This window comes from Salvelinus sp. IW2-2015, linkage group LG15, assembly GCF_002910315.2.
Source record: "Salvelinus sp. IW2-2015 linkage group LG15, ASM291031v2, whole genome shotgun sequence".
In the NCBI taxonomy this organism is placed as follows: domain Eukaryota; kingdom Metazoa; phylum Chordata; class Actinopteri; order Salmoniformes; family Salmonidae; genus Salvelinus; species Salvelinus sp. IW2-2015.
In genome coordinates, this window is record NC_036855.1 from 31,591,890 (window position 1) to 31,606,279 (window position 14,390).

At 40.6% G+C, this 14,390-nt stretch overlaps 1 protein-coding gene across 1 annotated transcript in view; it reads right to left on the reverse strand.

Moving 5' to 3' along the window:
• LOC111974779 (substance-P receptor-like) overlaps window positions 1–14,390 on the reverse strand; it is a 31,805-nt gene that overhangs the window by 10,595 nt on the left and 6,820 nt on the right. Inside the window, 5 exon segments of the mRNA XM_024002772.1 lie at window positions 3,507–3,574; window positions 3,577–3,605; window positions 3,608–3,637; window positions 3,640–3,673; window positions 3,676–3,703. Of these exon segments, the coding sequence (XP_023858540.1) occupies window positions 3,507–3,574; window positions 3,577–3,605; window positions 3,608–3,637; window positions 3,640–3,673; window positions 3,676–3,703 (189 nt within the window).

Consider the following 14,390-nt stretch of genomic DNA (forward strand, 5'->3'; position numbering starts at 1 on the left):
TGTCACGTCCTGACCATAGATAGTCCTTATTTTCTATGGTGGAGTAGGTCAGGGCGTGACTCGGGGTTAGTCTAGTTTATATTTTCTATGTYGGGTTCTAGTTTTGTTTTCTATGTTGGTGTTTGTTATGATTCCCAATTAGAGGCAGCTGGCTATCGTTGTCTCTAATTGGGGATCATATTTAAGTATCATTTTTCCACCTGTGTTTTGTGSGATATRGTTTATGTGTAGTTGCATGTTAGCACTRCATTGTCGTCACGTTTCGTTTWGRKTTTATTGTTTTGTTGTGTGGTTCACTTATTTCTAATAAAAGATGTGGGACCCAGATCCCGCTGCASGTTGYTCCGAGTATGCTTCCAACGATCGTGACAGTGACCTTTAAAATTAGGGAGGACGATTAATTTTTTTCATGAGTATGGCCTTATTTCTATTYCATTATATTGGATGACTGTCATTCATATTCCATTCACCCAGCTCAATGTTACATCGATAGGTTTAGGCTACTACATGATACTCAACTGTTCCCTATACCCATCATGAGGTTGCTACATGAATMAACGTTTACAACGTAGATGCACAGGTCGAAAGAACATTTTTAGTAATCAAGGTGACAGACAGTGACACATTCAATACCGCCTTGCACACTCTTGCCTGCATCTAGCTCATCTAGGCTTTAATTATTAGTCCAACAGTTGCAAACAAGAGGTTCCATTGGACAAATTCAGGTATGTTTATCCCCGTTTTATTCCGTTTGCTTACGTTTTAGAAATGTTTTTTAAACAGAATCGGCGGAATTAAACACCCTCTTATCACACAACAACACAAGTTCACTTTAATAGCAGCCACATACAAACAGCATGATCATTTTGCTCGCTGTATAATTCCTTCTCGCATCTACTTGCTCTCCTCTCTAACCTTTCCCCTTGCTTGTGGACTTCAGTCACAACCACATCATCTGTCTGTGACCAGGCAAAAATCTTTCCAAGCCAAACCTTCATATCATAACCACTAACTGCTACACACAGCCATATAATTCACCATATTAGCATATTACCATATAACGTCATAGTCAACATAATACTAGAAACTAATGCATTAGTAAACCCGCTACAATCATGCAGTACAGTCAGCAAGCAGTTTAGCAGTTATACCGGTGGGACCCGGTGGCAATAAATTAATAAAACCAAAAGCTTACCTTGCCTTGGAAGAGTTCCAGTGTTGGATAGGCATAGCCAGCTAGCTAACATAGCATCCCTCTCTGTTTGAGCCGGGTGTTTGAGTAGGCTAAACTAGCTATCTGCATTCGCTAGCTAAGTGAAACTGAAAGTGAAAAAAAAAATGCTACAAAATATCTCTCTCTATCTCTCTCTTTCTCTCTCGCTCTCTCTATTGCTTCTCCTTCATTTTTAAAGAAATTAAATTGTTCAAAACTATTGCCTTTCTCTCTCTGAGTCAATTACTCACCACATTTTATGCACTGCAGTGCTAGCTAGCTGTAGCTTATGCTTTCAGTACTAGATTCATTCTCTGATCCTCTGATTTGATGGWCAATATGTCAGTAAATACTGCAAGAGCTCGGAGGTTGTCCTCTGAAAGTTGACATAATTACTGTGTAAGTCTATGGAAGGGGTGAGAACCATAAGTCTCCTACTTTTTCTATTGAAGTCAACGTACCCAGAGGAGGACGGAAACTAGCTGTCCTCAGGCTACACCATGGTGCTACGCTATAGAGTGCTGTTGAGGCTGCTGTAAACCTTCATTGCAAAACAGTGTGTTTTAATCAATGATATGGTGATGTAAATATATTTAGCTTAGTTTTATCTAAAAAGGCAAACTTTTTTAATGTTTCACTATTTTTATTTGTATGAAATTCACTGACGAGGATGGGCCGCCCCTTCCTCTTCTGAGGAGCCTCCACTGCTTCACAGCTTTTAGTTTGCCGTACATTATGGGGTGAAGAGAACCAAGGAGAGCATTGGGAAGCGGTCCCGGTGACAGACTTGCTATTCTGTTCCCCACAGCACAAATCAAATAGAGCATACAATTATAGGTGTGAAGTGCTAACATTAACTCCTTATATATATATATATAGCACTTCACGCCTATAATTGTATTGTTCATTGAAAAGGGGAAAGGYGATACCTAGTGAGTACAACTGAACGCATTCAACCGAAATGTGTCTTCCTCATTTAACCCAACCCTCTGAATCAGGGTATGACAACCGTAATCTTTCCGTTCTATTTTGGTAACGTAAGGAAGGAAGCAATGTAGAGGAAAGGTTGGGCAGAATATCACTCAGTCAGACACGTGTCTYATGGTGTCACTCTCCTGCTTCATGTTCATCTATGAAGCACATCAAAACAGTGTGAAAGATGAGAGGTGAGAGAGAGGCGAATGGAAGAATGAATGCGAGAGGCTCAGATCCAATGATTCAGCAATAACATCTAAACTGCCAAAGCCCCCTACAATACAAATAATAATCTGTTCAATATCTGGCTACCCATATTCACCTGATACTGCAGCTCAGAATATGTCTAGTGGCTTCGCAATCACACCATTAAATAATACTCTGTTTCCTTCCAACAATGTTTTGTTAAGGTTAGACACAGGGTATGTAGTCTGCATGCACTCTCAGTCTAGTCTGCGTCTCAAATGGCACCCTCGTTCCCTTTATGGTGCACGACTTTCGACCAGAMCTATATGGGCCCTAGTCAAAGGAAGTGGACTATAYAGGGAAAAGGGTGCCATTTGGGATGTTCTCTCAGTCCTTTCAGTTTTTTTATTGCTTTCGATGGATGGAGCTAAGAGGATAATATGAAATCAGCCCTGCGTTTGGACAGCTAGAAGATAATGGAATTGAGCTTTTTATGGTTAACCCAAGCTGCTCTTGAGTGGAGACACAATTCGAGGAATTTGGAATCGATAGTGAAGGTAAATAAAATATTTGATCTGTTAGGCAACAGAATAGTGAACAGCAGAATGTCTTGGTCTATCTTTTATATGCTCTGCTGAAGACATGCAGAAGTCGACACAGGGGGGCCTTAACTCTCCGCTGCTTTCGATAACAGTCATCATTAGCATTGTATTTAAAACAGAGTCAAACTGCTGCTTTAATAAGCAGTGCGGGAATGGTAAACGTTACATCGGCTTTAATAAATAGTGAGAGAAGAGTAAACTGTATAGTTGTGTATTCTACTGTTTACATCTGAAGTGATATTTTCCCTACACAGGTGTACTTGATAAAAAGCTTTTGGTGTTTTTTCTTTCATCGAGAAACAGAAAAGAAACAAAGCATTTTTGTTCCATGCTGCTTTTATTTACTGGCTAGTGTTTACCAACAACCCTCATGCATTTGTTCTCCATTCAAAGTAATCAGGAGTGTTTAGTTTAGTGATTAGTGGAAATGCCCACGCACACGCACACAAACACACACTCTCGCTCTCTCTCTCTCTCTCGCTCTCTTTTTCTCTCTCTCAAACATACACACACTTATAAAGGAAACTCACATAATTCTGTAGTCGCAGCCAGTGTATTCGGGCCACTCGATGTAGCAGATGATTCGTCCAGGCAAAGCTCTTCTGTCACTGAGTAGTAGTACTGAGGAAGGCCAGGAGCAGAGCCAGCACCCAGATCACCCCACGATCACCTTGGTCTCTGTGGACGACATACGCTGTGCTGCAAGGGGTGGATGATGGCCATGTACCTAGGAAAAGAGGAGAGAAAGGAGGGTCAAACACATGTTCAGGAAGATACAAGGTGAAGATCTACACACATACACACACACAGGGGTGTAAAGTACTTCATTAAAAATACTTTAAAATATACTATTAAGCAGTTTTTGGGGTATCTGTACTTTACATTACTATTTATATGTTTGACTACTTTTACTTTCACTTCACTACATTCCAAAGAAAATGATGTACTTTTTACTCCATACATTTCCCTGACACCAAAAGTACTAGTTAAATTTGAATGCTTAGCAATACAGGAAAAAGGTCAAATTCACAACTTATCAAGAGAACTCCCTGGTCATCCCTACTGCCTCTGATCTGTGGACACGAAACATAAATGCTTCCTTTGTAAATTATGTCTGAGTGCTGGAGTGTGCCCCTGGCTGTCAAAAAAGTTATAAAAAAGGAAATTGTGCCACCTGGTTGTTAAATATAAGGAATTTGATGTATAGTATTTGCTTTTACTTTTTACTTTTACTCAAGTAAGACAATTTAGTACTTTTTCCATCACTGTACTTACTTTTAGACTTTTACTCTAGTACTATTTTACTGGGTTACTTTCACTTTTACTTGAGTCATTTTAGATTAAGGTATCTTTACTTTTACTCAATTATGACAATTGAGTATTTTTTCCACTGCACACAACACACACACACGACACACACAACACACACACACACACACACACCACACACACACACACACACAACACACACACCACCACACACCACACACACACCGACACACACACACACACAATTGACACTATTGATCAAACTAAAACGCTAATGTTTTATTCTTCCCTCTGAGCATCAGGACTATCCAATCCTCCCCCGTCTCAATTTAGTTTGAGTCATAGACTGTATGCCTTTGACAGAGTAAAAGCTTATCCTCATCTTCTTAGAATTAAGGTGACTCGAGGAACCCTGGAGATTCTCAAGAACACTGGAGTTCCACAAGGAACCATTGCAGTCAATGGGTTTATATTTGAACCTTTGGTTAATTGAGGGTTCTTTGAGGAACCTTCAATGTTTCAATGTAGCAAGAGTTTCTTGAGCACGTTGAATGTATTTTCCGTTGAATTTGTTACGCTGCCAGACTCAGAAGAAGATGGAAAAATATGTGTTTTCGGGATGGCTTTAGGGGATAGCTAGCAACTTGTAAACAATTACCCATTCCTATGAGTACTATTGTAACACTAATGTCGAATAATACATTATATAATACAGTTGAAGTCAGAAGTTTACATGAACCTTAGCCAAAATACATTTAAACTCCGTTTTCACAATTCCTGACATTTAATCCAAGTAAATGTTCCCTGTCTTAGGTCAGTTAGGATCACCACCTTTATGTTAAGAATGTGAGAATGTCAGAATAATAGTAGAAGAGATATGATTTATTTCAGATTTGATTTCTTTCATACACAATTCCCAGTGGGTCAGAAGTTTACATACACTCAATTAGTATTGGTAGCATTGCCTTTAAATTGTTTAACTTGGGTCAAACTGTTTCAGGTAGACTTCCACAAGCTTCCCACAATAAGTTGGGTGGCATTTTGGCCCATTCCTCATGACAGGCTGGTGTTACTGAGTCAGGTTTGTAGGCCTCCTTGCTCGCACACACTTTTTCAGTTCTGCCCGCAAATTTTCTATAGGATATAGGTCAGGGCTTTGTGATGGCCACTCCAATACCTTGACTTTGTTGTCCTTAAGCCATTTTGCAACAACTTTGGAAGTATGCTTGGGGTCATTGTCCATTTGGAAGACCCATTTGCGACCAAGCTTTAACTTCCTGACTGATGTCTTGAGATGTTGCTTCAATATATCCACATAATTTCCCTTCCTCAATATGCCATCTATTTGTGAAGTGCACCAGTCCTCCTGCAGCAAAGCAGCCCACAACATGATGCTGCCACCCCCGTGCTCACGGTTGGGATGGTGTTCTTCGACTTGCAAGCCTCTCCCTTTTCCTCCAAACATAACAATGGTCTTATGGCCAAACAGTTCTATTTTTGTTTCATAGACAGAGGACATTTCTCCAAAAAGTACGATCTTTGTCCCCATAGGCAGTGGCAAACAGTAGTTTGGCTTTTTTTATGGTGGTTTTGGAGCAGTGGCTTCTTCTGCTGAGCGGCCTTTCAGGTTATGTGATATAGGACTGTTTTACTGTGGATATAGATATTTGTACCTGTTTCCTCCAGCATCTTCACAAGGTCCATTGCTGTTGTTCTGGGATTGATTTACACTTTTCTCACCAAAGTACGTTCAACTCTAGGAGACAGAACGTGTCTCCTTCCTGAGCGGTATGACGGGTGCGTGGTCCAATGGTGTTTATACTTGCGTCTACTATGTTTGTACAGATGAATGTGGTACCTTCAGGCGTTTGGAAATTGCTCAAGGATGAACCAGACTTGTGGAGGTCTACAATTTTTTTCTGAGGTCAAGAAAAGCCACTGAGTTTGAAGGTATGCCTTGTAATACATCCACAGGAACACCTCCAATTGACTCAAACTTAATGTCAAATTAACCCTATCAGAAGCTTCTAAAGTCATGACATCATTTTCTGAAAATTTCCAAGCTGTTTAAAGGCACAGTCACCTTAGTGTATGTAAACTTCTGACTCACTGGAATTGTGATACAGTGAATTATAAGTGAAATAATCTGTCTGTAAACAATTGTTGTAAAAATGACTTGTGTCACGCACAAAGTAGATGTCCCAACCGACTTGCCAAAACTATAGCTTGTTAACAAGACATTGGTGGAGTGGTTGAAAAACGAGTTTTAATGACTCCAACCTAGGTGTATGTAAACTTTGACTTCAACTGTACATACAGTTGAAGTCAGAAGTTTACATACACTTATTTTCCAAGTGGTCTATGTTAAAGGGCACTTCGTTTAATATAACAGGTTTTTAAAATTCAATATTTGTGCACAATTTCTTCCAGGGGTTGGAACTGAATTATTTTCCAATCGTTTCATTCTGAACAGAACCATTATTTTTTTCATTCCGTTCCACTGTTCCGACCAAAACAATAACATTCTGAACTGGTTCAAACAATCAAAAAAGTAACGGTTTATATCATTCCTTTCTGTTCCTTTTTAAACATCTGAAACATATTTTTTTACATTTAGCTCAAAATTAATTTACTTCACCAATCAGTGCGGATAGAGCAGCTTGCTGTGGAGCGGGTAAGCGATTGAATCTGTATAAGAAAGTCGATAACTGCATGGTTTAATCATAATGAAAGACAAAACACACACTGTGCTGCCAGTCAGTGTAGGGCGTGAGATGCAGCTGAAATTTTGAGGGTGAGAGAGAGCGAGAGAGGATGGAGGAAGCTTACCTTGAAGTGCTGGGCATTGTGTTATGACATGCATTATCTGAATTAGGCCCACAGAATTATACATACGGAGGAGCGGCTTCTATGGAGGAACTTTTAATGTCTTTGAACTTCTGAGTTGGTTTAATGTTGGACCAGAGCAAATGATAGCTAGCTAAGCTAGCTAGCTAACAAGCTTGTGTGTGCAGAGCAGCACTAGAATTAAAAACGTCTTACATTTTTGTAGTTAATAAATCCAATAAATAATAAATAATCCATAAAATCCTATCCTTAACTAGCATTGAAAAGTAAATTTAATTCTTCTCTATGTAGCCCTTTCCTGCAGTCAAATGACCTAGTGGRTTCATTAGTGGAATGTTATTCATATTTTTCATAGTTTCATAATTAATCAACGTTATATTATTTGTTATATTTCAGCTTTCTTTGATGTATATAAAGTGTAATATTGGGATGCAAACTCAAAATGCAATACATTTCAATTGTATATTTGACATGGTACAGGTGTCGTCTTTTTTAAGCCCATAAGCATGTGTGTGAGGTGTATACTTTTGTTTCAAAGTAGATTTGTTTAAGACTACCAAGAAACACTCTGTGTGATCCTGATTTAGCCCATCGCAGTAAAAGGTCTCTCCCTAATTTCTGAATTATGCTTGTAACATAGTCAGTAGGCTACAGTATCCTATGTTTCTAAGTGACACAGTGAGGGCTTGCATGGGTGCTTTGTTGTGATTTTTGAGGGACTGGAAAAAAATGCCTTGAACGTAAAATAACGTTATTAACCAGTTTCCATGCCTTTAAAAGAACGTTCTCTTCCAGAACAGTATGGATCACTTTCGTTTTCAGTTCGGGTTCTGTTCCTCAAATAATTTTGTTATTTTCCGGTTTTCGGTTCTGTTCCCTGAACCGGTTCCAACCTTTTTATTTCTACTTCAAATATCAAAGGCATATATTTAGTGGAATAACCCTTTAGTCCTAGTCCAAAATTACATCCTATTCCCTATATAGGACCAGTGACTGTTCAAAAGTAGTGCACTATATGGAATAGGTTGCAATTTGGCATGCAACCCCAAGCAAGTCCCATTCCATCAATAGACTACTGACCTAATGAGCGGCACTTGAGAGTTCAATGTCTTTAACTTGGAGATTTAATCAACATCTTAATCCACCTAATAGCCCCATTTAATCTTCTATTTGGACATTCTCCCAATAATCTTTGATTTCAAACGTTCTCTGTAGTCCAACACAACTATCGGTCACATCTTGACTATCTGCTATACCTGGCTCATTCCATTACCACACGGCTCTCGGAATCCCCTATCTTGTTTCAAGTGATACTCACAATGCTGCTTCTCCATGGTATGGGTTTAGTTCAGCTGTGTTTCTGACAACACTCTTTGAAAAGCATATAGAGGCCTGGCTTACAGGGATAGTGTGGGTTAGCTGCTGGTGACTGATGCCAGCTTGTTTTCTGTTCACCACCTGCATACAAATGCATAGATTTACATACTGTATGTTCACATGAACACACAGCAAATACAAACCTCTGTATTTCTCTTTATRTTGTATAACCTTACAACAACAGCATGGAACCACGGTTTTGGGAATCCTTTTGTCATTTTTTAAACTAGAAATTCAATCTTTTTTCTGTATCTACTGTTTGCCTGGAGTGTCGGCAGCATCCCTCTTTGTCTCACTTTCTTTCAAACCTGTTTTCCACCTCACTTACTTTCTCGGTTTTCAACCTGGCTTTGTTGCGAATGTCTCTGGGCAATAGCAGACCACACTGGAAGATGGTATAAATCAGGTATGGGCAACTGGGGCCCGTGGCCCCTCTTTTGAAGAACCTCGGTTAAATTTCCCCCCTCCCCCCAAAGAAACTCAGTCGGAGTCTCAATTTACTGTTGCGAGTTAGAATAGTAGAATACACAAGGTGCAATTTCAAAATMTGGTTTTGCATGAGCAATTTTTCTTTTGTCATGTCAGTCGCTGATAGTCACTCAATTAGCCCATGTCAGCTAACATTTTTTAGATTGGTAAATTAGTCAAGCCAGCTATCTAAACTCATAGTAATCATGTTCGAATTACCGCCCAGGGGCCCCCATTGATTTTGTTAGTCACTCTCACTCAGATATAATATTAAAAACTGCAAACATTTCTCTCCACCCTGTGGTAAAATGTATAGAATTGCAACAGTGGCCCCTCATGAGGATTGTGGCCCACACCCCAATCCCAATTGTCCGTCCCTGGTATACATGAATGAGAGAGGCACAGGTCTAATGATCCGGCAATGACATCTYAACCACCAAAGCCACTTAATACATAAGGAATAATCCAATAAAGACAACAGGCAGATGCTCTGTCCGGGTGCTCTCTTGCTCTCGTGGAGAGCTATAAGTCTTTAAGGTATAGGCTCCTTCTACAGAGGTGCCAACACAATATTTAACCTTCACGCTTGCAGTGTTTTTTCTGTTTTGAATTGTTTTGGTTTAAAGGCTGTAATTTGATCAGGAATCTATTTKCCAGTTCATTGTGCTCTCAGGGGGTACTGTTGTTTTGCTGAAGATTACATAAAATCTCCATCAACAGATGGGAGGAAATGAGCCCGGTGGCAGACCTGGGTTGAAATACTATTTGAAATCTTTCAAATACTTTGAGTGTTTGTTGTTGCCTGWCTGGGGTTCCAAATGGGTGGGGTTTACAGTATTGGGACTATACGTTGGTCAATTAAGTGGCATGGTCAATTAAGCACAGATAAAGTAATTGAAATATTTTCAAATAGTATTTGAACCCAGGTCTGACGGGTGGTGAGAGGCTGGGTGCAGAGAGGGGTAATGCTGATTGATAGAGAAGATTTCTATTCCTGCCGGAGACATATACTATATATATGCAGCAGCCCAACGTTGCCAACCATTGTGTGTGTGCGTGTGTGCGTGTGTTTGTGTGCCCTACCCTGCGTTCATTACTCCAGCAGTCAGCACTTCCCGCTGGACACCAGCCATAGACAACCTAAATCTAATGCTACCCACAGCCCACATCCCACAGCCCACAGCCCACAACCTAAACCACTGAAGACAGAGATTTGAAGCAATATATCCTTAATTATTATAATCCAATACACATACACTACCGTTCAAAAGTTTGGGGTCACTTAGAAATGTCCTTGTTTTGGAAGAGAAACAGCACATTTTTTGTTCCATTAAATAAAAATCAAATTGATCAGAAATACAGTGTTAGTACATTGTTAATGTTGTAAATGACTATTGTAGCTGGAAAACGGCCGTTTTTTTTATGGAATATTTACATAGGCGTACAGAGGCCCATTATCAGCAACCATCACTCCTGTGTTTCAATGGCACGTTGTGTTAGCTAATCCAAGTTTATAATTTTTAAAGGCTAATTGATCATTAGAAAACCCTTTTTCAATATGTACGTACAGTGCTGAAACTGGTGTTCTGATTAAGAAGCAATAAAACTGGCCTTCTTTAGACTAGTTGAGTATCTGGAGTATCTGTTCGATTACAGGCTCAAAATGGCTAGAAACAAAGAACTTTCTTCTGAAACTCGTCGACATTCTTGTTCTGAGAATTAAGGCTATTTCCAGCGAGAATTGCAAGAAACGAAAATTCTCATACACACTGTGTACTACTCCCTTCACAGAACAGCGCAAATTGGCTCTAACAGAATATAAAGAGGAGGGAGGCCCGGTGCACAACTGAGCAAGAGGACAAGTACATTCGAGTGTCTAGTTGAGAAACAGATGCCTTACAAGTCAACTGCACTTCATTAAATAGTACCTGCAAAACACAGTCTCAATCTCAACAGTGAAGAGGCGACTCCAGGAGTGCTAGCCTTCCTAAGAAATTTTGTGGTAGAACTGAAAAAGTGTGTGCGAGCAAGGAGGCCTACAAACCTGACTCAGTTACACCAGCTCTGCCAGGAGGAATGGGCCAAAGATTCACCCAACTTATTGTGGGAAGCTTGTGGAAGGCTACCTGAAACGTTTGACCCAAGTTAAACAATATAAAGGCAATGCTACCAAATACTAATTGAGTGTATGTAAACGTCTGACCCACTGGGATGTGGAAATAAATCATTCTCTCTACTATTATTTCTGACATTTCACATTCTTAAAATAAAGTGGTGATCCTAACTGACCTAAAACAGGGAAAATTTACTTGGATTAAATGTCAGGAATTGTGAAAAACGGAGTTAAATGTATTGGCTAAGGTGTATGTAAACTTCCGACTTCAAGTGTATGTGTGTGTGCGCACTTGTGTTATGTGAGTGTGTCTCTGGACAGATCAGCTGTAGACCTACAGTAAATATAGGCTTTATTTATCACTCTGCATTGGCGTGTGTGGCTGTGTGTGTGCAGTCCTCTTATAGGTGAAAGGTGGGAGACGGGATATGATGGCCTAACATGACACAGTGCAAATAAATCCAAAGTGAATAGACGGTGTGCCAGAGTCTGGTCTGGATATAGCGCTGCCGTGTTGACCCAGACTAAATACGTTCATGACTACCTTACATCTCTTTTCTCACAACCCTCTAACTCTCTCTTTTTATTCCTTCACAACTAAATACAGAATTTTGTTTCTGCTTTTTTATAAAAGCAATCAGATGAAGATAGGAGAGAAATATACAGAGATTGGCTGAATTGCTGTGACATCCCCGAGAGTCAGGAAGAAATTAGGAAAATGAATGAACAAAAACAGACACAGTAGTCTTGCTGGCCACAGCTGGGAGAGAACGGCATGGCTGCATTAAGATGCTCTGCACTGCAGCAGCACAACGCTGCCAAGCAACACACCACACAAGGCATATACACACAGTGTCACACACCATGCATGCGCTTTCTCTGTGTATCTCTTCTCTCTCTCTCTCTCTCATCTCTCTCTCCTCTCTCCATCTCTTCTCCTCTCTCTCTCTCCTCTCTCTCTCTCATCTCTTCTCTCTCTCTCCTCTCTCCCCCTACACACACACACACACAACCACAACACACCACACACACACCACAACACACACACACACACACACACACACACACACACACACGCACACACACACACACACACAACACACACACACACACACACACACACACACACACACACACACAGCAACGCGTCACCCCACACACACACACACCACGTCACACATCCACACCCCACACATCTACATCAACACACACATAACATCACACACACACTACACCACACACATTCACACACACTACACACACACGACACCACACAACACACACACACACACACACACACAACACACACACACGAGTACACCACCGCACACGGCACGAGCGCACAGCACACACATACATTGACACAAGGGGGGGGGGGGGGGGGGGTTTGACAGAGTCACTACAGGCTTGGGTTTGTGTCTGCCTTGCTGTGAATATGTGTACATCATAGCATGGTAGAAACATGGAGGTGATGACTCAAGGCAGCAGATGCTGGGACTATGAGAGAGGGAATTAACCGGTTTAGCGGAGACGCTCATCACAATTACCTGGCACGTAGCACACTCTACTGCTTTTCTATAGGGCATTAGAGAGACATTTCCTATACAAGGGGAATACATGGAAAGACGCATCATTTGATCTACATAATTGAAGGCATAAACACCTGTTGTTTGTGGTGTTTTTCCTCCATATGTTACACATTAGAGTGTGCCATGATTATTTCGCTCCCTCTGTTTACTGGAAATGTAGAATAAAAATGATAGACCTTACCAATTACATCTTGCATACACGATCACTGCTCATTGAGTATGTCAAAAGAATGTGACCATGAGGAGACAGGATTCATTAGGCAAGTTTATAAGAGTGGTTAGATAATGATGAATGGAGAGATGACTACAAGCMTAACCCGTTGATAAGTATGGGGTTTAATCCGATCAGTATGTGTTGTTTGAAGTGTGTCTTTTAGCGCCTCACATGATGCCTGTTCTCCCTGCTCTTCTTGCTCTCCCTGCTCTCCCTACTCCAGGTCATCTCAAGGGTAATTGAATTTCAAAACACTGCAAAGGTCAAGTACATGCAGACTCTGCTGGCAGAAAAGCAGAGCTATGCATGCATTACAGGTTATTACRTCTGGAGTCCCAAGTCAGGGGGTAAGAGGAGAAATCAGACAGCAGCTTTCACAGAATGAGAATGGCTAAATCTCACTAACAGAAACAGAGGTTAATAAGAATAGAATTGTGGGGGTGAGTCTGCTTAAAACAACAGCCTGGATATAAACACAGTTTACAAGAGTGGGGAGGTCCACAACAACGGTCACAAACAGCACAGACACAGACACAGACACCAACACACACACCACACACACACCACACACACACACACACACACACACACAAACACACCACACACCACACACACACACACAACCAACCCACCACACCACACACCACACACACACACCACACACACACCACACCACACAACACACCACACACATTAGTGATTGATTGGTTTGATGGATTTGATGATGGAGCAGCAACAGCAGCATCACCCCAGAACCAATTAAGTTGAATGAATACATTGGCTATATAACATGTCTATGTAGCCTTGGTAGAAATGTTCTTATCTTAAATGGGCAATCTGCAGTTCAAAGAACAACAAAGTGGGTGCCCAGCCTTTGTTTTGGTAACAGCTGAGGGATAGGGGCTGGAGAAATGTAACACTCTTAAATTCATAGACAGACCTATGGATTCAAGGACTGACCATCCATAATATCAACATTAGGGTAAAGTTTTAACAATGTTTTGAGGCTATACAATGTTTGTTTACAAACTACATGTTTACAAACAATGGAGTAAAACAAACATATATTTTGACAGTAAGCGACAGTAAGCGATATTCTTCAAGAATCAATGGGTATATATTCGGAATTTTTAAAAACTATCAATTGCTGATTGCCTGCTTTGAACCTGTACACTTATAATCTACACGGACACAGCCAGAAGAGGACTGGCCACCCCTCAAAGGCTGGTTTCCTCTCTAGGTTTCTCCTAGGTTCTTGCCTTTCTAGTGAGTTTTTCCTTGCCACCGTGGCTTAACACATCTGCATTGCTTGCTCTCTGGGGGTTTTAGGTTGGGTTTCTGTATAAGCACTCTGTGACATCTGAATTTTTATTTCATTGAGTATTTACATATTTATTACAAATACATTTGTGACAAGATTCAAGTGCATTATTGTTCTGTTTTGCTTATTATGACCATAGGCAAACATTCTTAGCCTTTATCCATTGAAACGTCCCAAACTGACCAGACTGACCACCCCTGTCCACCGGCTAATCGC